This window comes from Rhineura floridana, chromosome 7 (genome assembly GCF_030035675.1).
Source record: "Rhineura floridana isolate rRhiFlo1 chromosome 7, rRhiFlo1.hap2, whole genome shotgun sequence".
In the NCBI taxonomy this organism is placed as follows: domain Eukaryota; kingdom Metazoa; phylum Chordata; class Lepidosauria; order Squamata; family Rhineuridae; genus Rhineura; species Rhineura floridana.
In genome coordinates, this window is record NC_084486.1 from 86,753,486 (window position 1) to 86,779,213 (window position 25,728).

Consider the following 25,728-nt stretch of genomic DNA (forward strand, 5'->3'; position numbering starts at 1 on the left):
TCATGCCTTCTGCTGGAGGAGGGCATCCATTCTGCATGCTGAAGTGACCTCAACCAGCAGCCAAAATGGGGATTTACAATCCTCGCAGAGGTCTGGCAAGGCCACTGTGACAGGTTTCTCGTAAGCGAGAGCTTGGCCTCCTCTCAGGGAATTCGGCCTGCCATCACCAGAACTCACACCATTTAAAATGCACTGACATTTCATTGGAGAAAATGAAGACCAAGCAAATTGGCTTGAATATGGAATTAGTGCCGCTCCCTCCCGGCAACTTCCTAGCAGTGTCAGAGGCTGCAAATTGACATGGGAAGGGGGGGGAAGGAAGAGGAGGAGGAGGAAGAGCAGTTTGTGGAGCAGAGGGAAGACTAGGGCCCCCGCAGAGTCAGAAGGCTGCTGGGATTATTGCTTTGCAAACATATCTAAGGTTAGAGGTTTTTTGATTCCCCTGCACGTTGTAATTTTAAAAAATTCAATCTAAAGGGAAGCAAAGTGATTATCCAAATAGCAGCTCACTTGTCTACTCCAGTTAAGAGAGAAGCTCTGGTGAGCATAGAATGATATTCCGAAATCATCTGGAAGAAGCTGTCCAAGCCCTGAGTGCTCCTTCCCCAGACCCTCTAAGACCTCCACTAGGGGTAGGAAAAATTAACAATTTGTTTGTACATTTGCCAGAACTGTTGACAGTGTGGAGGTATTTAAACCAATTTGTGTTGACCTCAGCACCTCCTTGCCTCTGCTTCACATAAGGGAAGGAGACTATGTATATACTTCGAATCTATTGATGCCCTTAATCAGGTTGCCAAGGACCACTCTACAATGCTGTGCATGTGAATCTGTGCAGCACAGAACACTCTTAAGTCTACACAGAGGCCGGGCCTGGCAACCAAGAGGTCTTCCATATCTTTAAAAGTTGTGGAGGGGGAAGGGAGAATTCCACCTTGTGGTTTTTCTCATTACAGTCTTGCAATAACACCTATACTTGGCTGACTTTCTCTTCTCCTAAAGATACAGGATCAGTCTCAGGCCAAGAACCTGGCAACCCTAAATGGGTTCAAAAGAAACATGTGGGGGAATGTTTGAGAAATGAGAAAAAATCTGAGTACATAATAATAGATCAGATCAAAGATTTGTTATCGAAGTTTTATTCCCATGCCCTACTGTAACTTAGCCTGTAAGTCTTAGCCAGGGCAACTGAGAAACCTCTACACGTCACTTCCATCTGCCTCCCTTCCTCTATTTTTTCCCTGCATGTTGAATTTTAGAGTGGAATCTGCTTGGGACAGGGACCTGTTACCTTATAAATTTAATAAATACTAAATAAATACTAGGCAAAGCACCTTGCACAGTGACAGGGCTATGTAAATAAATGCAAAATACAGGTTAAGATTGAAAAGGAAAACTCTTATTGCGCAAAACAAAATATACATTTTTTAAAGTAACAGATGATGCATGTTTGGCCCTCCAGATGTTGTTGAACTACCACTCTAATCAGCCCCAGTAAGCATGGCCAATGGCCAGGGATCGCAGGAGTTGTAGTTCAGCAGCATCTGGAGGGCCAAAGCATCCCCACACCTTGGCTAGAGTATCAGACTAGAATCTGGAAGACCAGGCTTCAAATCTCTACTCAGCCATGAAGCTCACTGGATGACCTTAAGCCATACATTGTCTCTTAGCCTAACCTAACCTACTTCACGGGGTTGTTGTGAGAATAAAACAGAGGGGGGGGATAGCTAATACCTTGGAAGTCGGAAACAAAATCCAAAGGGATCTTGATAGGCTGGAGCATTGGGCTGAAAACAACAGAATGGTATTTAACAGGGATAAGTGCAAAGTTCTACACCTAGGAAAAAGAAACCAAATACACAGTTATAAGATGAGGAATAGTTGGCTCAGCAATACTACATGCGAGAAGGATCTTGGGATTGTTATTGATCACAAGCTGAATGTGAGCCAACAGCGTGATGTAGCTGCAAAAAAGGCAAATATTTTAGGTTGCATTAACAGAAGTATAGTTTCCAAATTGCATGAAGTATTGGTTCCCCTCTATTCAGCAGTGGCTAGGCCTCAACTTGAGTACTGTGTCCAGCTCTGGACACTGCAGTTTAAGAAGGATGCAGACGAACAGGTTCAAAGGAGGGCAACAAGGATGATCAGGGGACTGGAAACAAAGCCCTATGAAGACAGACTGAAAGAACTGGGCATGTTTAGCCTGTCATACCATCATGTATAGGGGCAGGGTGCTATGGCAGGAAGGCAGGCAAGTGAGGCGAGGGACAGAGGGAAGCAAGGATGGCAAGTCCGGGGCTAGCAGAGAGCAAGCAGGTAGATGGGGGACAGGTGGGAGGGAGGGTGAGTGGGGGTGACAATGTACGAGGCTGGTAAGTGGTTGAGGTGGAGTAGTGGTAGCAGCCTGGGCAGGCATGGCCTCAGTAAGCTGCCAAACAGGGCAGCCGCCAGTGCCAGAGGCATGTTGAGAATTGCCTAGGGGACATTTTGGGAGTTGCCTGGGGGTGGGGGAGGCTTTGGGAGTTCCCTGGGTATATGTGTGCGTGTATTTGGGAGTCCCTGTGGGGTTGGAAGTCTCTCTCTCTCGAAGTCTCTCTCTCTCTCTCTCTCTCTCTCTCTCTGTGTGTGTGTGTGTGTGTGTGTGTTTGGGAGTCCCAGGGAGGTTGGTGCGCAAAGCGCACAGGGGCAAAGTTCCTAGTATTTGTAAAGAAAACTGAAGTATAAAGTGGCCCTTATTAGATGTAGGAGAGTTTCCAAAGAGCTTATCTTGCACCTTTTGCCTGCAGGATAGTCACCTTCTTCTGAATGTGTAACTGGAATATGTGGGGGTCTTGAACCAGGGCCTCCAGCAGCCTTGCCTCCTGCACCAACAGCACGCTGATTCCTTGGCAAGCCTGACAAATTAAGCTCTGTGGTTCAAAGATGCCATCAAGGCTGCAGGACCAGTTTGGGTGAGTATTGTCAACTGACCCCCAAGGGCCAACCCAAACACACAATCCAAGCCTTATAAAGCCACAGAGCTATTCCTCAGTCTGAACAACCTGTTTCTGAAAGGACACCTCTAGCCTATCACTTGCCTGCCTTGGACCACATCACCCCCTCTAGTCTTTTGGACCCACTGTCACTCTCTTTGATTTTGATGCATCCCTGCTTTGAACTTAGCTGAGGCCTGACAAATCCCTCTCACAGGCAAGTAACCAAGCAGATCTGATGCTAGCTTCAGTTCTGCGATTTAAGCAAAGTCAAAGCACAAATGCTTGGTCGGTATGTTTGCATTACAGCATTCTTGGATGGCCATGCTGGACTCAGAAAAAAACGTTCCCTCTCCTCCTTTCCCTTATTCCCATTTAAGCAACTCCCACAGCTGGGCCATGGCAGGAGTCTCATTACCCATGCCTGACTTGCTTATGGGGGCTCAGCTGTGCTTGAATGGAATACGAAGGTCAAACATGCTTGAAAAACTAAACAAAACTAAGTCAAGTTGCCCGTGAGTTGCTCAGTAAACAGACCACAGAAGAAAAACGTCACCCAAGCTTCACACTCTGTGCAGAAAAGTCAAAGCAAAAAATAAAAGTAGAGTCACTTATTTTGGCATCTCAGTCCCCAGTTTCGTGAGGAAAAGATACACTTGTCTTCCTAGAGCTTCTCTTCATTGTCAAGTCCTTCCTCTTCCACAGTTTCCCCTGCTGTTCTTTCAGTAGCTGAGCTTCAAGGATGGAATGTATGACACTTGAAGTTGCAGTGGGAGCAAAGTTACGTGAAATGGCTTTTTAGAACAATAAGCGTAAAGAATCTTCATGGTTTTAACTTTGCCCTCTCTTTTCCAATAAAGCTGCTTGTCCAGCATTACAAGAAAACTGAACTCATGGGATCCTTCACGATAGTGCTAGTTTGGCAGTCACTGAGCTGCCTTCAAGGTTTGAGGCTGTGGCCTTGTACAAGTGACAGTGCAGGACAGGATGAAGCAGTGTGTAAAGTGCTGGACTGAACGTGGCAGAGAAAGACTCAGATCCTTGCTCGAGTCTTATGGCCCATCACCATTTCTCTGCTTAGCCTGCTTTACCGTATAGCTGTAAGCAGAAAGGTCAGAACTGTAACATCTGAACTGGTTAGCAATAGTAATAGTATGGGAACGCATATGCTAATTTTCGGCTTAATTGGGGCGGAAATTAGACACCAGAACAAGGATGTCTAAAGGCTAATTTTCATTTCAGAGATGTGCCAGCAACAGCTTCCAGGGAGCCCACGTTGATTTCAGCCATTTACCAAACCTCTTATGTTGACAGGATGGACTACTGCCATTACAGACTGGCTTTTGGTCCACGGTCATAAATTGTTCGTATTCCTGTTGTGGCACGCCCAGAGCAAATCAACATTAGGGGTGGAGGCCAAATAATGAGGTGAACTGGAGTGATTTGGGTGTTTCTCCCCTTCCCTTCCTGAATGAATGTCATGTCAATACCACCCCCAAGCTGGATCATGTTGGAAGTGGGGCAAGAGCAACTCCTGTTTTGTTCTTTTGTTTATGTTCCAGAAGGGGGATAGAGTTAGGGTCCTCCAGATGGCTAGGCTTGACTACCTTTACTTGTGATGCTCTGACTGACTTCCTTCCCTTGTTAGACTGATATGCTTAGGGAAGCTTATCTGCCCCTCCTCCTTCCACCCTTCCCCTCCTTCTCTTCTTTGACTGTCCAAGACAGAGGAGACGCCTTTGTCTTCTCTCCCTCCTGAGCCATGAGGGCAACTCCCAAACCTGCGCATTGCGCCTCCAACTTAGTTAGTTAGAACTAGGCATGGCTTTCCTATCTACTATGTATTCCTATAAATAAAGTTGCTTTTCTTATTTTACTAAGTCTTAAGTCTCAATGATCCTAATGCAGGGTAAAAGCCTGCTACTTAGGTAAATGCACACACTGGCACACATGCATCACAGACCGTTAACAATCTCTGCTAATATATATGCAAATTTACATAACAACAACGAGGATGTCTAGAGGATAATCAAAATTGTGACAGGTCTGGAAAGCAAGTCTTGTGAGGAACAAGTTGGCACAACTGGGGATGTTTACCCTGCAGAATTGAAGATTAATAGCTGCACTTCCAAAGAACTGCTTCTAGTTGGTCCAGTGTGTTGGAAGTGGGGCAACAGCAACTCCTGTTTTGTTCTTTTGTTTATGTTCCAGAAGGGAGATAGGGTCCTCCAGATGGATAGGCTTGATTACCTTTACCTGTGATGCTCTGACTGACTTCCTTCCACTGTGAGACTAATACGTGAAGAGAAGCTTATCTGCCCCTCCTCCTTCTGCCCTTTCCTCTCTTCTTCAACTGTCCAAGAGAGAGGAGACACCTTTGTCTCTGCTCTCTCTCTCTCCTGAGCCATGAGGGCAACTCCCAACCTGGGCGTTGTGCCTCCAACTTAGTTAGTTAATTAGAACTAGGTATGCCTTCCTATCTACTATGTATTTCTATAAATAAAGTAGCTTTTCTTATTTTACTAAGGCTTACGTCTCAGTGATCTCAATACAGGGTAAAAGCCTGCTACTTAGCTAAACACACACACTGGCACACACGCATCTCAGACCATTGACAATCTCTGCTCATTTATACAAATTTACATAACAGATCAAACCCTCACTTTGTACTTTTTTTGTAATTTATAGTTCTTGTCTTACTAAATATCTCTGTTTCTCTATGTCTGCGGGCTTTACAAGAAGTGAGGATATCCAAAATGTTTCCTATCAAGGCTGAAAGCGCTCTCGGTTGTCTTTTGATAAACCACAGCAGAAGAGGATTTTTTATGAAAAAAGTTAGACGCTTCATTTATGTTTTTTTAAAATCCTACACTGGCCTGCTTTAACAAAAAAAAAACTAAAAAGACCCAGAGCTCTTCAGAATTCTGCAAGCAACAGTTTGGACAGCGTCTCTCTGGAAGTCCTACTGGAGGCCTGGAAAGCCTATCAAAGGACACAAGTACTGTAAAGGACAGGCTGGTGTGAAGCTGCAAAGTATTAAAAAATGTACAAGCAAGAATATACACCACTCAGTCACTTTTTAATTATTTTAAGGTAAGAAAAAGCAAGAGACAACCCTCCTTTCCACTCAAGAGATTATAGAGGAAAGTGAAACCCTTTTATTTCTCCCACTAAAAGCCCCTGTACTAGGGATGGAATCCTCTCCTTTTTATGTGTTTTTAAGGGTAGCCCCTGCTGGTTGTTAACGATCTGATTTCTTTTTTCTCTGATATCTTTTCATTTTTCCAATCTCCTCTGATTTTTTTGCTTTGCAAAGAATTATTAGTATTATAATTACGATTTATTAATGAGTCTCCACTGGTATCGACCTTTATTCTGAACTCTGTAATTATTGCCTACTTAAATTCCTTTTCAAGTGCACTGCAGAGCAGATTAAGGCAGATAATCAAGTCAGTGTCTTCCCCATTGCTGCTTACAATCAACACCCCTTCCCTCCCCCCCACTGCTTACAATCAACACCTCATTCCCTCTGCTGCTTTCTGTCTGTCAGTTACAATCTACACTTCATTGACATCAGTGAAAGGGAATACACATTTGATGAGCTCACATACAAAGCAAATCGATAAAAGTATCACACTATCGATGATTTCAAAGTGAATTTTTAAAAAAGCAAATAAAAAGAAGAAGAATGAATCGGAAACCAGACACAGAGAGTTGCTACTTCAAAATTCTCTCTGCAAAGATACAGAATATTAGAAATAATAATTAATCCGATGGCAAATCCGATTATTGCAGAAACTGAGCCCATTGCTATCCCAGACCTATTTGTCTGAAATTTGTCCGACTTCATCTACACTCCTGTACTTATACATTTCATCCACTTTGGCCAAAAGGAGAATAAATTATAGCCATTTTTGAACAGGGACCACAAAACTTAATTTATACAACACAGCTCAGAAATACAGACCAAAGTGGAGACAGCACAGAGCAACTTGGAAAAAGACTAGAATTATTGATCACACACACATAACATGAATCTTGGAGTCAGTGCACACCCCGAATCTAGACTGACTTCAGCTTGCATGCACATGACCAGTTCAGTTCATGACCAGGCTTGACAGTGACAACAGCAACAACACCATTTATCATAGGGTTATGTTTTTTTTTTTACATTTCTTATTCAATTTATCCTTGCAGCAACCCCATGAGGCATGAGGCCACCCCCAGTGAGTTTCATGGCTGGGCAAGGATCTGAACCTGCATCTCACACGGCTAAATGCAATATTACACACTGTGACACACTGACTGTGTTTGTGTGGTTCAAGCAAGGCATGGGGAGTGTGCAATGGGGAAGACCAGGATCTGTCAACACAATCGGTATGATCTAAACCATTAGTCCTTTGTATTTCTAATGGTTTAGATCATAGTGATTGTGTTGACTGAGTTTGTTTGTTCTGTGTCCAGGTGGAGATTATAGAAAAAGAGGAGAAAGGAAAAGGAAGAACAGGTACCCAGATGGTGGCAAAAAGTGAAGGTGCTCATCATCGTGGAGAACTGCACAAATCAAACCAAAGAAACAAATGGGCCATGTCATTCCTGACTATTTACTTCTCATATGGATGTCTTCTCCAGCTTACAGGAAAACGAGTAAGATGTTTGCTAGTGAGCTCTGAATGTTTGCTTCTGTATTTATTTACTAAACCATCATTTTTAATCTAAAAGAAAATGCTGATCCTAAATTGATTGAACAGAGCTATGATGCTGGAACGGTTAAGATGATTTCAGATTGATTTAAAATACAATCATGCCTTAGTTTAATGTTTGTGTTATTAAATTGAACATTGTTTTATACATTGAAATTAATCAACATACTGTTTTTTTTAAAACAAATGAACTACCTAAGCAATGTCTAAAAATACTCTACAACACAGCATAAGAAACATGAAAATCATATGAGAGAAAACAAGAAATATTATGAGGCGCAGGGGAACTATCCATGTAAGCATAATGGATTCAAATACTTAAAAGAAGATGCTGAGTCCTTAACATATGGCTATAAAAAGGTTAGTTGTAGTAGTACTAGTAGTAGCAACAGCAGCAGTAGTGTTAATTGAATTAGCAGTCTGTCTTTCAGCCCAAATATTCCCAAAGCAATAAGATGACTGGCATGAGTTTGATTGCAATTGTGCTTATATTGTGAATCTAAATTCAATGTCGCTTGTAATGGATTTATTTATTTAAGGAATGTTGGGCTGCTTTTCAGGATAAAAAACCCTCTCAAAGTGGCTTACAAGACACAAAATAAATAGAATAAAATCAAACATTTGTTAAAAATGCCAGAACATGACAGAATAAATGCCAAAGATTGTGCAGAATGGTGTTGTTCATATTATTTGTCATTATGATTTGTATAATTTTCTGATAGTACAGTTGGGTGTATATCCCAGGTGATTCTTTTGTTGCCTGGCCTTGGATCCACCTGTCCATGGGCTGTTTGTCCATTTTTTTGTGGCTGTGAACCTGACAAGCCCACTTACCACCTGGCTTACAAAACTTTCTTTGGCTGGATTTCTGTCGCTGCCCATTTTTCTTCATGCATTTTGCACAACACCACAATTCCCCATGCAACTTTTAAAAAAGATAATAAAGGATGAACTACATGACTGCCTGGCAAGCAGAATACCTGCCAGTAGATAGGGGAACAAAACTTCAACAAGCCTAGAGCACAGGATAGCTCACTGTTTGTAAACATAAGATTCACACAGAATTTGCAGCAGTTACAAGAGCAGACTGTGGCCACATCTGCACTATACATATTAAGCAGCATTATACCACTTTAAATAGTCATGGCTTTCCCCAAAGAATCTTGGGAACTATAGTTTGTTAAAGGTGTGGCTGAGAGTTATTAGGAGACCCCTAATCCCAGGGCCATCCTCAGACAGCAGTGGGTCCTCAAAGGTGGTGCCACAGCAGCAGCATTACTGCTACCACCAGGGGCTTAAATAGGCCTATCTATGTTAGTGCGCTATGTGTGCATGCCTACCATCACCTAAGATGGTGGCAGGGGCATATTGATGCCTCTGCCGCCATCTTGAGTGATGGCAAGCATATGTGCTGATGTGGTGACGTGGGAAGTGGCACGGCCAGCCTGCATGCCAGCAGCAGGGGTGGTGGTGTAATTGCCTGGAAGGGTGGCTCCCACTCCACAATCTGCACCTGCATCAGGTTGCAGGGCACACACTCCACAACCGGATGCTAGTGTGGATCACAGAGCAGGAGCTACACCAGCCCAGACCCAGCAGCAGGGGCCCTCAGCCGTTGCCCAACCTGGCTGTCCACTGGTACCAGGCCTGCCTAAGTCCCTCAAAAAGCTATAATTTCCAAGATGAAAGAGGGATTGATTGTTAAGCCACTTTGAAAACTGTAGCTCTGTGAGGGATATAAGGGTCTCCTACAGCTCTCAGCACCCTTAATAAACTACATTTCCCAAGATTCTTTGAGGGAAGTCATGACTGTTAAAGTGGTATGATACCAATTTAAATGTATAGTGCAGATGGGGCCCGTGTCATGTAATAATGAAGTAAGCCCTTACAAACTCAGCAATGTACAGCTGCAGTGTCAACAAGCCCTGAGAAAGAACTGGGGGTGGGAAAGTGAGGAAGCATTAAGGATTGCAGAAGGGGGTCAGGAAGAGACACCAATAAGAAGGTGTCTAACTAGCCCATGGTTACTTTTTTACAGGGGTATCTAAGCCAGGGTTCATCAAACTTCATTACAGCCAGCCTCCCCTGAACAAAGAGACAAACGGTTCAGGCCTCTGCAACTATAACTAACAAAATGAAGACAAATTAGCCAGCAAAGCTCACTCCTGTCCCAGGCACAGAGCCAGGCAGATCAAAGGAAAAGAATGGGAAAGAGCAAGGCCATGTAAACCCCTTAGCATGGATCAGTGTAGGACTAGCAAAAAGTAGGGAACTATGCTGTTGGTGCCACAAACCTACCCCCATCACCCACCACCCCACCCCACAACTCCATCAGTCAAAACCAGGGCAGAGTGAAGATGCACTCAAAGATGGTACAATGCCTAAGATGATGCAGGAGGAGAGATAAGTCTTTCTTCTTGGTCCAGTCAAGATATACACCAAAGAAAAGTAGGGGGTCTGAGAGGAGTAAAGAATAGGAAGCATCTGAAGCCTTCTCCTAGCACCTACCTACACCTCTGTAGGGGGCTGTTGCAAACTTTGAGAATCAATCATCTGGACTGGGTGGGACAGAAAGCAAGGAATGAAACTGTGTCACTACAATGTGCTAATGGGACTTGCAACAAAATGTTGCAGTGTGTGGAATGCTCTTGTTAAGGATCCAGGCAGCCAACCATACCTTGTTCCAGAATACTCCATTCCTCCCCCTCCATTCATTCTTCCCCCTCCATCAGTCCTCATTGGGCTGTTTTGGGGATCCCCCCTCCCTTTAGGGTTTTTTTCCTAAAACTTTTTTGCACTTCTGCAAACATTGGGTTTCCTCCCATGTCTGCTGACACCTTCCTTTGGTGTGTGAATGGTGCCATGTTGGGTGCATAAGGATCCACACTCAGAGAATGAGCTCACAGTGGAAATACAGTGCTATTCATTGAGTACACCAAATGCATTACATGGAGCAACTTACTTTCCTTATTGTAAATTTCTCATTTGGCTTTTTAAAAGGGAGATCCAACCCAACCTTGTATTGAATGAATACATTATCAGGTTGCTAACTGCTAACAGGTAAGAGACATTGTACAGAACAAAGGCATCTTGTCACCAAACACCAAACCTACAAAGAGGAAATTGGGATTCACAGTCCAAAGCGCATGAGTGCAACCAGTAAGGTAGAGAAGAGATGTAAACAAAGATATGTTTTCTTCTCCAGAGAGCCAAAACCATGCTGAAGGGCAAGAAAGCCCTTGCCCAGACATGGTGTCACAACAAAAAGAGGGCAAGATAAATTGCCTGCTTTCAGAAGGCATGGAATTAGTACAAGACCTTCTCACCCTGGGTCAACTTTTCTCGAGCTGCACAATATTGTTCACATCTCTTTTCACCAAGATCCTAAATCCTGGTTCTTGGGCAGATTTTATTTTTGCTTCAAATGAGAAATATACCCATTCTGTATTGTTTCAACTTTATACTGGTAAGTAATTATTTTCTTCCTAGCTTAGACACTATTCAAGCCCTACATATGGACTGAAAATGAATGGAAGGCACGTGCTTCACTTAGCACATTTTGTTTATGAAATGTTCACAGTCTTTAGTTCATTAACTCCATAAGAATCCTACAGGTAGGGTAAGTCATTATTACTCCCATTTAAGAGATAAGTAACTAAGACAGAGAAAGCACTGTCCCTGAAGTCACGCAGTCACTCATGCCTTATTTGGATTTTGCCCACTGGACCACTCTGGCTTTGTTGGCCCTTTCTAGCTTGTACAATTAAAATGGAATTATCTCCCAGATGCAGACAAGTGTGAAAGAGTACAAATTGCGAGTGCCTAGTAAAACTCAGGAGAAGATGATTGCATAACTTAGATCCTAATTTTATATGGCTGTTGTGCTGGACACTATTCTGCACATGGATCCTCCTAGAGGTGTTGCTGCCTACAGTTAATTGATCCGTGCTGATAATGAGGTCCCAAATTTCCATTCAAACCAACACATGCTAGAGCAGGAGAACATGAAGTTTGTTTCATATTTGTGCCCAGACCCCCTTTTGTGCAGATTGTTCCTACAATCCCTCAGAAGCGAGAAAGCTACCAGACCTAGTTGATTAATCACCAGCTCTTCAGTGCAGCAATCCTCCTTAAACCAAAGTAAAAGCACTTTGCTTAATGAAATCACTGCCGATAAAAAGCAAAGCAGGAGAGAGGGTGGGAAAAGAAAATCCACTCTATTGGAAGAGCCAGGCTAATCTTGCCTTGCCTTTCCTCTGTCTCAACCTTCCCCAATGGGTAATCTTCATTTTATTAATCTCATTTTCAGCTCTTAAGAAATAACTCTGCAGGGCTATTAGTATCTTTTAGGGAACACGTATACAGGAAAGGGTCACCTGGATCCCAGCTGAGGTAGCTGCATCTCTTAGTAGGTCAGGGAATGATATTTTCCCCAATCCTGCAACCCAAACCATTCCTGTCCTCCATCATTTGTTTGAGTGCTGGCTGGCTAAGACTCATTTTTAAATGCCTTTCCCCTTCCAACCTTTGTTGTTGTTGCTGCATGAATTCTGAACTTTTGAAACACAGCAGGTGACAACTCCACTTAAGATGTTTCTGCAATCATAGAGAGTTTGGGGGTGAGGCTGTGCTCATTTCCAAGACCCATAAAATAGACAGTGGTCATACATAACTGCCAAGCTCCCATCACCTAATCCATCCATATGGCAAATATGAGGAATCCCAGGTTCTGAGTAGCGGCTGCACTCCACCTGCAGGAGAGTGCAGTGTTGGCACAATAATCCCTACAGCGCATCTGTACCTTCTTTCCTTTGGAACCGTTCCTTGTACTTCTTGCTATGCACTTTGGATGTCCTTTACTACACTCTTAACTCTTTTTATACCTCCCTGCTCATCCACCCCAAAAAAGCTCAGTAATTAACTCAAATTATTATTATTATTAGTAGTAGTAGTAGTAGTAGTCTATTTATACCCCGCCTTTTGGGCAAAGGCCCTCAAGGCGGCTTACAAAAAACACAAATATAAAATAGAATATAAATGGCTAGATTAATCCAGGCTCTCTTCTTATTTTAGCTTCCCTGCCAATCCAGTTAGGTGAGATGATTTACTAGCATATGAAAGGCGAGGATGAGTGTCTAATGCACAACCAATAGGAGACCAAGATGTGTATTTGGCCCTGGCAGAAGGGCACTCATCTAATTTGACAGCAGGACTAACCTCAGAATTAGGCCAAAGAGAGCACTGATTCCAAGGCAGAGAGAGACAGAGATTTCCAGGGAGAGGGATGTTGATTTTCATGAACAAGAGTATAGGCCACAGGCTAGCTTATCATCACTTAGCTGGGGTACAAATGCTTCATTATCAAAGAAATACTATGAACACACAAGCTGGTGACAAAAAAAAGCTACTGTACCCCAAGACTGAAATTGAAGCTTAGAAATTGAATGTTGGAAGATTCAAGACAGACAGAAGAAAATACTTCTTCAAACACACTTAAACTATGGAGTGTGCTCCCACAAGATGCAGTGATGGCCACCAACTTGGATGGCTTTAAGAAAAGGATTGGAAAAATTAATGGAAGATAACTCTATCAGTGACTAGTAGCCACAATCGCTGTGCTCTTTTTCTACTGTCAGAGGCGGTAAGCCTCCAAATACCAGTTCCTGAGAATCACAAGTGGGGAGAGTACTGTTGCGCTCAGGTCCTGATTGTGGGCTTTCCAAAGACATCTGGCTGGCCACTGTGAGAACGGGATACTGGACATAAGAACATAAGAAGAGCCTGCTGGATCAGGCCAGTGGCCCATCTAGTCCAGCAAACTGTTCTCACTGTGGCCAATCAGATGCCCATGGAAAACCCACAAGCAGGACCTGAGCACAAAAGCACTCTTCCCCTTCTGCGGTTTCCAGCAGTTGGCATTCAGAAGCATATTTCAGAAGCATACAGAAGCATAAGACTTTCTTATTCCTTATATACCCAGTCGATCACTGCTAGGGTTGCCAGGTCGGAACCATCCAAAAACCTGAGAAAACGGGGGCGGGCCCTAGTAATGTCACGGGGTGGGCCCTAGTGACATCACGGGGCGGGCCCTGGTGATGTCATGGGGCGGGCTCTAGTGACATCATGGGGTGGGCCCTAGTGATGTCATGGGTGGGCCCTAATTATGTCATTAAGCATGATACATTAAGTATCAACCACAGTTGCTTGGAGCATACAATTAAAAAAAAAATTCTCTGATTGGAAATTAAAATAGAAATCTTACCTAAAAGAGGGTGTTCCCAAGTCCAGCTGAAGTGACAAGGTCATTCCTTCTCACAAGCTTAGGGAGCATGGATGCAAAATGGAAATGGACTGCCTTCGTCGGTCCCGAATAGGGTTTTCATGGTAAGCGGTATTCAGAGGTGGTTTACTATTGCCTTCCTCTGAGGCTGAGAGGCAGTGACTGGTCCAAGGTCACCCAGTCAGCTTCATGGCTGTCTGAGGATTCAAACCCTGGTCTGCCAAGTCATAGTTCAACACTTTTAGGGAACATTTAATCTAGCTTACTTGCTTCTGGCAAGAAGGGTTTACGTGCCCTCAGGCCAGGCCATTATAGGAAGAAAGGAGCTTAGTGTTGCAGAGATGTTAGATGGGAGCACAGATGGATGCTGTAGTTTGTCATGGGTGGCGGGAACTCTAACTGCGAGGGGGAAACTACACTTCCAAGGATTCTTTGGGGGAAGTCATGCACTTTAAATGTGAGTTGGATGTGCATTATTTCTTGCTGTGAGCTGCTTTAGTTTCCTCTAGAAGCTAACAAGTAGGGCCCCAATACCAAAACAAAAAAATAAAAATTAACACATGGAAGGAATACACCAGGCATAGGGAACCATAGGACTTCCAGTTATGCCTCTGGTCCTGGGGAGTTGCAATTCAGAGCCATCCAGAAGGCCTAAAAAAAAAAACAAGCAAAGCCCCCCCCCTTTTTAAAAAAAATTGAAATAAAAGAACATAAGGTTGCCAGTGGTAAACTTACCAGAGCCAAACCCACAACATTTTAAAGGAATTTATACACCTACACACCTGATCATGTGTAAACAATTAAATAGCTGAAGTTAGTTCAAAGCTTGTAACTAAGCTACAATCCAATACACACTTACCTGGGAGTAAGTACCATTGAACCCAATGGAGCTTACTTCTGAGTAGACATGTATTGGTTTGTAGTAAGAAGTGGGGGATGATTATATTGGATGGCAGTGGTGAAAACAACCCTTAATCCTCTGCTGAATTTTCCTCTGAGTAGCTGCTTTTTGTGTTTATTTATTTAAGGCATTTATACCCCACCCTTTAGCCAACAGGGCTGGGAGACTGTTACTTGCGTCTGCTGTATAATGGCCAAGGGTGTTGCTAGCAGCAATGCAGTGGCAAATTCAGGAGTGCAGGGTCCCTTCATGAAAGTCACAGCCACACCCCTCCCACCTTTCCCTCTTCTGCTGCTGGGTTGAGAATGAGATCCTTGCTAATGCATTCTTCCACAACAGAGGTCCCTAGGAGCCTATAGGCATGAAAGGGGAGTGTATTAGCTACTGAGAAGAGTCTGCTCAGTGACTTACCTCCTTTTACTCTGATTGGCTCCAATCAGCAGGAAAGGACAAGGATGCATGTTAGAAGACTCTTCTAAGTGGCTAACACACTCCCCTGTCATGTTGATTGGCTCATAAAATGCTGGAAACACAAGGATTCTGCTGAGACCCTGCTCCCAAAAAAGTAAGGCATCTAAGACTCCCCGAGACCCTGGACAACTACACCCTTGTTGCTAAGTTCTTGAAAAACTCTGGGCAACAATCTGCATAAATGTATACAGTGCTTCTGGGCAAATTAAAATAGTGTGTGTACACACAATATATTTAAAGCATGTTTCTCCTTCCCCAAAGAATCCTGGGAACTGTTGTTTGTTAAGGGTGCTTGAAATTTTAGCTGTGAGGGGTAAACTACATTTCCACAATTCTTTGTGGGAAGCCGCACACTTTAAATGTACGGTGTATATGCAGCCTGGGATCTCACTGGCACTGTAGTTTGCTGCCCTATGAGCAAAATAAAAATAAACATGTGTTTTTAAAAAGTGGGGAGTAGCAGATCTGGGTCTAGCAGAAAAGACCCAGGGCTCAACCTCCCCTGATAATGCCCCTAGCAATTGCAGATTATTATAAATAATAATTAATGCAGTTTATAGCAAGCAAAAAAGACGGGTCTCTGCCCTAAGATGTTTAGAACAGAAAAATAAGATGAAGTCTTTCTTCTGGTTGACCCAATTCATTTTAGAGGAAAAGACTCTAAAGCCCATCCCAAGCCTAGTTACTCCAAAGCAATCCTCACAAAATTCAGTGGGCTTTCTCCCACCCAAGCGGAGGGAAGTCAAGGACAGGGAGAGAGGATGCCTCTAAATGCAGGGGGGGAAGGTGGGACGCTATCCTGGGTGAGCTGGAGCTGGAAAAGAGGCAGCGCCCGATGTGTCATCCTCTTATTGCCTGCACTTGGAATGCCACTGCTCCCCGGCCACAGCTGCTCATCAGCTCTAGAGCAGCTAGAACTCCCTAAAACCCTCAAAGCCGGGGCATTTGCCAGCCAGCCAACTCACCTCCTACTTGCTCCAATTTGCTCCACGCCACGGAAGAAGCCTGGGTTCGGCTCTCATTGGGTCTCAGGGGCAGCCAATGAGAATGAGAGGTGGTGCTTGGGAAGGCAAATGGAGTCCTTCCCCTGAGGTGTGCACGTCTGCATGCAAAGGAGAGAGAGAGAGAGAGAGAGGAGGCAAAGCAGATAGAAGAAGCAAGGGGAAAATTGGCGTCTGCATGACTGGCTCCTCGCTCCTGGGAGTCCACAATAGCCGGAGATTAAACAACATGGGGGCAATTCTGGCCGGAGGTGAGAAAAGCAGGGGCGGGGCCAGAGTCTCCAGCTGTTTGCCGGAGACCTGGCATCGCTAATCACTGCACAGGTGAAGGCCTCTTGCAGATATCATCTTATCAGGAAGTCTGTTCCGCACAACATAGGAAATGGACCTTTAGTGTGGCGGCAACTACCCTGTGGAATTCCCTCCCCTTAAATATTCGGCAGGCACCATCTCTGTTATCCTTTTGGCATCTCTTTCAACAAACCTTTTAAATTGTGACCTTATTCCAGTCTGCGTCTGTGTTGGAATTGCTTTTTAATATGTTTTTAACCTTTTTTAAAAAAGGTGTCATGAAAGCTTTTAAAAGATGTTTTTAAAGATGTTTTGTTTTAATGTATTTTAAAATCTGCTTTTATGATGTTTTAAAGTGTTTTTAGTGCTTTTGTTTGCTGCCCTGGGCTCCTGCTGGGAGGAAGGGCAGGATATAAATCAAAAAATAAATAAATAAATAAAAACCCTGCCTCTGACTGTGGAGGCAGCGCATAACCATTGTGGCCAGTAGCCTTTGATACCATTACCCTCCATGAAATAGACTGGATGGACCTTTGACCTGAGCCAACAGGGCACTTCTTACGTTCTTTCTTTTCATATTTTGGTTTGCTGTGATGCTTCTTGTTCCCCTTACCCAACTCAGCTGCTCTCTCCTTTCCTTTGCAAACTTTATCCTCGCTTGACTAAAATTGGACACAAAGTATTGTGTGGGTTTGGGATGAGAATACTAAGGAGAAGATTGGAGATTTGACTCTAAAATGGCAGTGACTATCATTTCCAAATTCTCCTTAGATACCTTGAAGATTCCCAACTTCAGGAGAATTTTATTTATATTTACAGTATTTATAAACTTATTTGTATACCACTATTTCATTAAAAAACATCAAAGCAGTTTACAACATATTATAAATAACAGCCATAGAATAAAAAAACATTAAAATGAGCAAAAGTCAACTGTTGTGAAAAAAGCATCTTCTTATTTATTCATAAAAATATTTGAGTTCACTGGTGAGTACAGACAAGTTGGCTCACACGGCCTTGGAGGGCCACAAGGCCAACTAGGACCTGGAGTACTATGGAGTCTATAAGTACTCAAGTATGAACCAGGCACTAAGAAAAATCCTCATTTGGATGGATGAATACTTGGAAGCTGGACTGCAATGCTCAGCTCTGCCAGACCACCTCAAACTGGACTCACTGGTTTCTACTACCCCAAGACTAATGTTTCTGTTGCCTATGTTAAAGCTCATCTATCCTGAGCTGTAGTTTTCTGGGTTTCCTGGCTCTTGCACAAGGGAAGCCCCAGTGGTACCAAGGTGTCACTGTGTATCATGTCCAAATGTCCATTTGGCCATTGAGATATCTTGTTGCCTTTGTAATATGATCAGACTCAAAACTCCACCACTGTTCATAGCATACACCAGCCTTTCCCAGCTAGGTATCCTCCAGATGTTTTGGACTACAACTCCTATAATTGCCAGCCAACACGGGCATGCTGGCTGGAGATAATAGGACCTGTGGCCCAAAACATCTGGTTGGCACTCAGTTGGGGAAGGCTACTGTAACCTGCGCACTGACAGAGCATACTAGCACTTCCATAACAGCCCTAAAACACAAAGCAGCATGGAAATCTCATCTTCTTGCACAGATGATGGGGATGAGGAAATGGCTGATTCTGCTAATTCAGAATTTCTCCTGAGTTGCTGATCAAAGTTGACAGATTCAAATTGTGCAATGTTTTGCAAAATTAACGATTCAGACACCGACACAGCTCTTCACCTCAATCCCTATGTCAGTAGGGATGCACTGGACAGGCTAAGAAAGACAACTTCTGCCCTTTGTTGTGTCCTTCCAGAATCAGCACAAAACAATATTTTCAGATGAAATTAAATTCAGACACAACTTGGGGAAATAGTCCTGGATGACCTCTTCCAACCTATCTTCAACTTTGCTGTTGGCACCAGTGTTTCCCCACTGACTTTGCAGACCCTATTGTAGTATCTTCAAAACCACAGATTTTGGCACAGATGCCCTGTTCGCCCTCTGTCCATGTCTACTTGGATACAAGCCCAGGTGCCTTGGACCAGCCTCTGCTCAACACTTCAAAACAGAAAGAGAAAACAACCCCCTCAAAAGCCATCTGCTTTGTAGCACAGCAGCAGCCCCCAGGCACTCAGTCACACACATACTCCTGCCCATCACAAAAACCCGCCACCTCATTTAGACGCAGAGCCAGGTGAAACCACTGCAAGTCAGATTCAATTAATCACCCTAAAATAAGGGAGTTTCCAAGCCAGGAGAGCAAGAGACATGACAGCCTCATAAATGGGCAAGGTGCACAGAGATGGGATAATATGCAATACAGATGAATCCAAACATCACAAGGTTTAATCCACAAGGTGCAGCATCCCTGTAGGGCAAAATACTTGGCCCTGGAAATACCATGGCAGGTGAGATAACAGGGAATTGGGCCACTCAGGGCTCAGTCTGGTCCAGGGCACCCCTGCTACCCACTTGCTCTGAGGTTGGCTCCACCACAAAGCAAATGGGGGGAAAGGTAGCTGCATATAGAAGCCCATGGATTTGGGGTGTGAAATTGGCTGACTCAAGTATGAAATGAACAAGATTTGACGCTATCAGAGACAAAGGTCTGCAGGACAGAGACAGGGTGTCAAAATCCCACCACAAAAACTACAACAGAGAACATCAACAAAAGGAAAAGAACTCTGTGTATGCAAGTGGGTGTTGGTGGCGATAACCCATGAGAATGTAAGGGGGGCACCTCCATACATACACTTATCCTGCCTCATGCACATGCAACTTACCATATAATCAGTAACACTTAATATGTTAATCCCTTACAACACACATCAATCAGGTCTCTCATATTTAGGCCAGACATTAAGCTGTTTTCCAGAGAAAGAGCAGGGAGACTTGAAAGTGTGCTATTTGGACAGATCCTAGCTCATGCCATTGCCTGCTACAGGGCTTGAGCTCCCTGGTAGCCACATTGCAAATGAAATGCCAAAACTTGTTAAAATATCATAACCTCGGTTATCTTCTCCCCAGGCAGTCAAATAGTTGAGGCCGATTACCACACCGCCATTTCTCCTCCCTCACTCTGACAGGACCAGGCTGTATGCTTGGCCTTACGTTTCATGCTGAAAGGGATTTTAATCACCACCACTCTCTGGGCTGTAAGGAGATCAGGCCAGATGCTCCATTGCAATCATATACATTAATATGCTTGGTATTCCCAGTAGGTGGCTTGGAAGAGGCAATGTGAGTTACTGCAGTTCTTTACCTGTCATTGTAATGGAGTGAAGTAGATCTATGCCTTGACAGGGTCCCAAAGTACTATGTAGGCTGTTTCTATAGTGATCATTCACCCACTGCCAAAATGCAGCCGTCTCTGGGGTTGAGCACAACAGCTGTTCAGTGTCAACAACGTGACAAAAGATTTGCAAGGAGAAGCCTGCTTGTTGGATGTTCAGGAGAAATCAAGGTACAGCAGAGGCAAAGTGGTGATCAGAGAGTGTGTGCAACCAAAAACTGGGGACCAGCTTCTTTATCTTATACAGGTCTGAAAACATTTTTAAATGATGAACCATCAGGACTTGGGATTAATGACTGATCAACATCTAGCATTTCTGTGCATTTCACAACTTGCACATAAACTGTGAGTTGTAAAATAAATCACAATCAGCACAGAGAGAACAGAACTGCCACAACCAGTCACAAATTATTTGTCAGTTGTATGTTTTGGTTCCTGTCGGGGGAGTTGTAAGACCAAGACAGCCAATAGCTTTAATGAGAATTTAAGGAAGCATGATAGAGCCACCAGTGCCCCTAGCATACGCCAGCCTTCGCCAACTGGGTACCCCCCAGATGTTTTGGACTATGACTCCCATCAGTCCCAGCCAGCATTGAACTCAGAAAGTCCTAGGTTCAATCTCTGGCATCTCCAGGTAGGGCTGGGAATGTCCTTTTTCTGAAATGCTGCAAATCACTATAAGCAGCTTTCTCCATTGCCACATTTGGGCTATATTGAGGGGTCTAGAATTCAGCCTCTTCCTCACACACAACAGCAACCTGTGGCATCTGAAATGGTTGCAAGATCATATCATAGAGTGTTTTGATTTTCAAGTAACAATGTGAAAAGTCCTTTTTGCACGTCCACTTGTGCAGATGCTCATCAAATGGGTCTACCTCCCATATTCCTCACTCCACTGCAAGATATTCAGAGAAAGAGTATAGTGGTAGTGGCATTCTGAAAGCTGCCCCCCAGATCTGCTGTGCAATCTGGACTTGTCACGGAAATTACAAAAGTGCCTGTGCATAGTTGCTTGCAAACATTTTTAGACTACATTTTTAGAATAGCTGTAAGTGGGTAAGAAGGAACAGGACAATCTATAACTCAGGGGTGGGAAACTGAATCTGGGTGGCAAACCAGATCCTTACCTTCCCTCATGCCCTGTGGGCCAACTTTGACAGGAGGATGGGATCAGATTCTAACCAGATTCTAGATTCAACAATGTTTTCAAACATTCTTTGGAAAAAACAAGATTGTTTCCGAATTTGCCTGATGCAGTGCTGAACGTGAATTGCATTTTTATTGGCATTCCAGTAATATATTGCTGGTACTGTAAGCATAGTGATGAATGTGAATGCAATGTTTTGCCAGATCACCATGATGCTTTTTAGGTACAGAGTGGTAAGCAGAGTGGTAAGCGGCGGTAACGCAGCCGAAGCTCTGCTCATGGCCAGAGTTTGATTCCAACGGAAGGAGGAAGTTGAATCTCCGGTAAAAGGGGTCGAGGTCCACTCAGCCTTCCATTCATCCGTGGTCGGTAAAATGAGTACCCGGCATATGCTGGGGGGTAAAGAAAGGCAGGGGACGGAACTGGCAATCCCACCCCATATATACGGTCTGCCTTGTAAATGTTGCAAGACGTCACCCTAAGAGTCGGAAACGACTCGCACTATAAGTGCGGGGACACCTTAACCTTTTTGAGGCCAAAGTCATTGTATCCAGGACAGCTAAGGCCGATGAGCACTTCCAAAATAAAGTGCTTCTGGGAGCACCATGTAAAATCACACACACTGACATTTTTTGTGCTTGCTCACTCTGTGCCAGTTCATGCAGCCATCCTTGATATGTTCACCAACACGAGTTAACTTCTTAGTGACTTCAGCTTGTTTTGATCTGGCCTAGTCAATGCTCTACACTCAACCAACATTGTGCTTAACTACATTCCAGAAAAACCTTTGAAAAGATGGCGAAACCAGGATGTGCCAGGTCACAATCTGGAGCTGCACAATAGTTCTCACCTAAGTTTAGTGAAGAAGACAGATCCACCCTCCCCATTAATCACTCTCCCCCGTGACGTCTGTAGAGGTACCTTACAAATCAAGGAGATAGTGCCAGCACAGCACAATCAGGAGAAGAGGACTCGGCTCGCTGCACTTCCTTGGCAAGTCTACTGGGAGGTTATTTTTTGGTGCACGTTCAGTGCAGGTGACAATTGGCTATGGGGCTGTAGGTCTATGTGGTCTTCAGCCCCATGGTTTGAACAGCTCCACAGCAAGTGTTCTGCTGTGTTCCCTTCATCCCTTCTTTAGTCTTCTCACTATTAACTGCCTCTTTGCCCAACAAGAACACACACAGCAGCCTGGTCTGGGACAATACTACAAAGATAGGGATGAATGACTCAAGGAAGCCGGTGTCAGAGGATGTATGGGGTAGGAATGGGAGGCGTCAAAGAGACAGCTGACCTAAAATGAGAATGAAAATATGAAGTTATACCTAAAAGGGATGGGACAGTAGAAGTGATTGGGATAGAAAGAGGGACAGGATCTGATCCTGACCAGCCTGGAGCAAATACATCAACTGACTTTAAGACAAAACCTATTTATTGGGCAAATCCATTTTTTAAAAAAGCAAAACAAAAACATCATTTCCTGATCTCAACTGTGGCTCATTTTCCTTCGTATAAAAAGGACACAAGGAGATCTGCCTGCTGAACAGGGTACTGTGAAATCAAAGCTGCTACCTGGACAGCAGGGCATTAACAGCACAGTGCCTATGGCTCCCCAATAGGTTCTGCAATCAAAGGTTGCAGCCAGGGAGGGACTTGAATGTATTTTTAACTTGATTTTGATTTCAAATCCATATGGACTTGTTAAAGTCACTGGAGAGACAAGAAAGTTGTGTGGGCTTTGAATTCCTACTCAGCTCAAAATATCTTTTCATCACATCTCCACGGGTGAAGAGCCCATTTTGCAGGCACTGAATTGCTAAAGTGACATTTAGGGGCAACAGGCACAGAGAAAATTGGTCTACTCAGCTATAGTGGAGGACCAGGCGTCTTTGACAAAAGCCAGCACCATGGACAGCATCAAGCCTCTAAAGGGCTTTTGCTAGTTCCTCGTGAAGAAGGCTCCTTATGTAATAGGCCCTTTTCCAGGTGTGGGATGAAGGCCGCTCTCCACCAAGTCTTTCCTGAATAGGCCAAGCACATCTATGGTGGAACTTGATGCTTTTCCTTGGTGTCTGGAGGAGGCAGAGAGGGTTGAATGAGTCCCCTCTAATGTTATCTTCCGGGTGCCCACCTGCCTATCTGGAGTGGGTCACAGCAGTCAGGCGCCTTGACTTGTACACGAGTTAGGAGATTCAATTTGTTAAGATTTCCTTGGAGTCTTGCAAAGGGCGCATCATATCTAATCCAGGCAGCAAATCGTTCTGGTGTCTGGAACAATTTGCATCTCCCAACGCGAAGATTTCTTTCTCCAGCATGCAGATACACACATCACACATACCACACACACGCTCCCAGCAAACATGTTTAAAGTGCCCCCTAGGTAAGCAACGGGGCCCGGTATCATTCAAGGGACAAAGTCGATGTCGTGGAAGCCCCCACTTTGTCCAAGTGGAAGTTTGTGCAGGGAGAGCATATCGAACCTCCAGGCTCCCAAGATAGCGACGAGGGCGCACAAGAGGGAACCTCGCCGTGGACCAGGGGTGAAATTCAAAGGGGACATTTTGGACACCGGACCTCCACCCCGCTCCACGCAGTTTGCTGCTAAAGGGATGCTGTACCTTTCCCCAAGCCAATGGGGTGCCCCCGAGCAGACCGCGTTGCCAGCCCGGGAGGGACTCACCCGTTAGCTGGTCGTAGGAACCATCGAGGTCCCGGGAGTCGGAGAGGCTCTCTTTCCTGTCCTTGCCGCGCATCTTGCGGAGCCAAGACGCCCCGAGGCGCTGGGACGGGACGGGACCCGGCTGTGTGCCTTCTCTCGCCTAGATCTCCTCCTTTCTGGCGGGAATGCGCCCAGCGCGCACGGGTTCAGGCTCCTCCCCCCTTCCCCTCCCCCCCGGCGCCCCCTGCAGATCGTCCTGGCGGGGCGCAAGGCAGGGGCAGCTGGTGTCCAGCTCCCCGGCAACAGAGCGAGCGAAAGCCGGTTCTCTCCCTTCCTCGGGGCGCCTTCTCCGCCAGCTTCTGAACACGGCCGGTTTCCTCTCGCGCTCACACGGGCTGGCTTCTACACGGTTCCCTACACCGAGGTAGGGGAGAAGGAGAGTTCTTCCCTTGGGGCGAGCGAGCGAGCGAGCCTGCCTCCGCCCCCCCCCCGTCTTCTGCACCGCCCCACGCCAGGGGTGGCGCTTTACACTGGAACTCAACAGTATCTTTCCCGGGAGGGGAGGCTGAGGCTTTCTCTTGTGCACGCCCGATGGGAAACGGAGGGATCCGGGAGGAGAAGGGGGTTGCATTTAGACACGTTTCTCCCTGAGCCGGGAGACACGTGCGCCTGTACACAAACACGCACGCTGGCGTCGTTAGGGAGCGGGGCGCTTCACCGGCGCCCTCCCACACTTGCAGGGCGGAGGCGCACTAGGAGGCAACCCCCTCAAGGGCAAGCGCCCGCCCACCGGCCCTGGCGCGGAGATCCGTGATTACAGAAAGCACCGCAGACGCGGGCAAAGGGTGGAGCTCCGGCCAGAGCCAAGCAAATCACGCAAGGACACACACACACGGGCCGGCGAAGGGGACCGCCAAGCAGGCGCGTATTGGCCGCAACTGATACTCTCTGCACGCCTCCGTACAAAAGGCGCCTCCCTTTGCGCCTAACGGGCGCTCCATAGCGCCACCCATGCGCACGCCCACCTCAATGTTCCCGCAAGCGCCGTAAGGCTTTCAGAGGAACAGGTGGGGCTCTTTGGTCTTATTAGGAACCAGTTCTTGGCGTGGGGTTGCCACCCCTCCACCCCCCCCTTCGTTTTGTCTGGCAGCTCTGCTGTGCCACTAACAGCTTCGAGGAAGGGCCTTAGCTTCGTGGTAGAGCATCTGTCTTACATGCAGAAGGCCTCGGGTTCAATCCCGGGCATGTCCAGGTACGACTGGGAGAGACTCCTGGCAGAGCTGCTGGCAGTCAGCGTAGATCGTGCTGAGTTAGATAGCTCAATGGTCTCTCAGTATAAGGCAGCTTCCTATGTGACAGGAAGGCGCATCTTTAATCATCCCAAGATACAGCGATGGGAGAGCTTCACCTGCTGACTTCTGCCTGTTGCATCCATAAAGGGGGTGGGATCTAATTCCTAAGACCAACCAGAAAGGGTGGGGCCATCTGGGACACGATGGACTGGGGAAGGAAGTTCCTCATTGAGGAGGCTGATAGACAGAAACAGGCAGATGTCACAGTGTTAGTGGCTCAGTTAAGGGAACAGCTGCCCAGGATGGAGTTCAGATGCTTGGTGTACCACTCAGGGTAATGCATTACATTCCTGAAATGCGCAAGCTGGATTCTTGCCTGTCCTGGTCCCATGCCCATCCACTTGGCTAATAATGACTCGGGGACCATTGTTGAGACCACAGCATGTTTACAGCAAGGTGGACTGTACTGGCCCAGGGCTGTCATAAGAGAAAAGGCACCCCAATGGTGCAAAGGTAGGATGCAGGCCATGTCCCAAATGTTGGAAGTGGGGCAAGAGCAACTCCTGTTTTGTGTGTGCTCCAGAGGGAAAATAGAGCTAGGGTCCTCCAGATGGATAGGCTTGTTTACCTTTACCTGTGATGCTCTGACTGACTTCCTTCTGTCGCTAGACTGTGACGTCTTTAGGGAAGCTTAC

The 25,728-nt window shown here is 45.4% G+C and overlaps 1 protein-coding gene across 2 annotated transcripts in view; it reads right to left on the bottom strand.

Moving 5' to 3' along the window:
* The window catches only part of KCNIP2 (potassium voltage-gated channel interacting protein 2), a 140,451-nt gene extending 115,896 nt beyond the window's left edge, over nt 1-24,555 (bottom strand). Inside the window, exon 1 of one of the 2 annotated variants that reach the window (XM_061634403.1) lies at nt 23,763-24,555. In XM_061634403.1, the coding sequence (XP_061490387.1) occupies nt 23,763-23,835 (73 nt within the window). In that variant the 5' untranslated portion in view covers nt 23,836-24,555. The remainder of the gene's footprint in view (nt 1-23,762) is intronic. The other variant, XM_061634402.1, reaches the window with a different exon arrangement.
* Between the last annotated feature and the right edge of the window lie 1,173 nt (nt 24,556-25,728).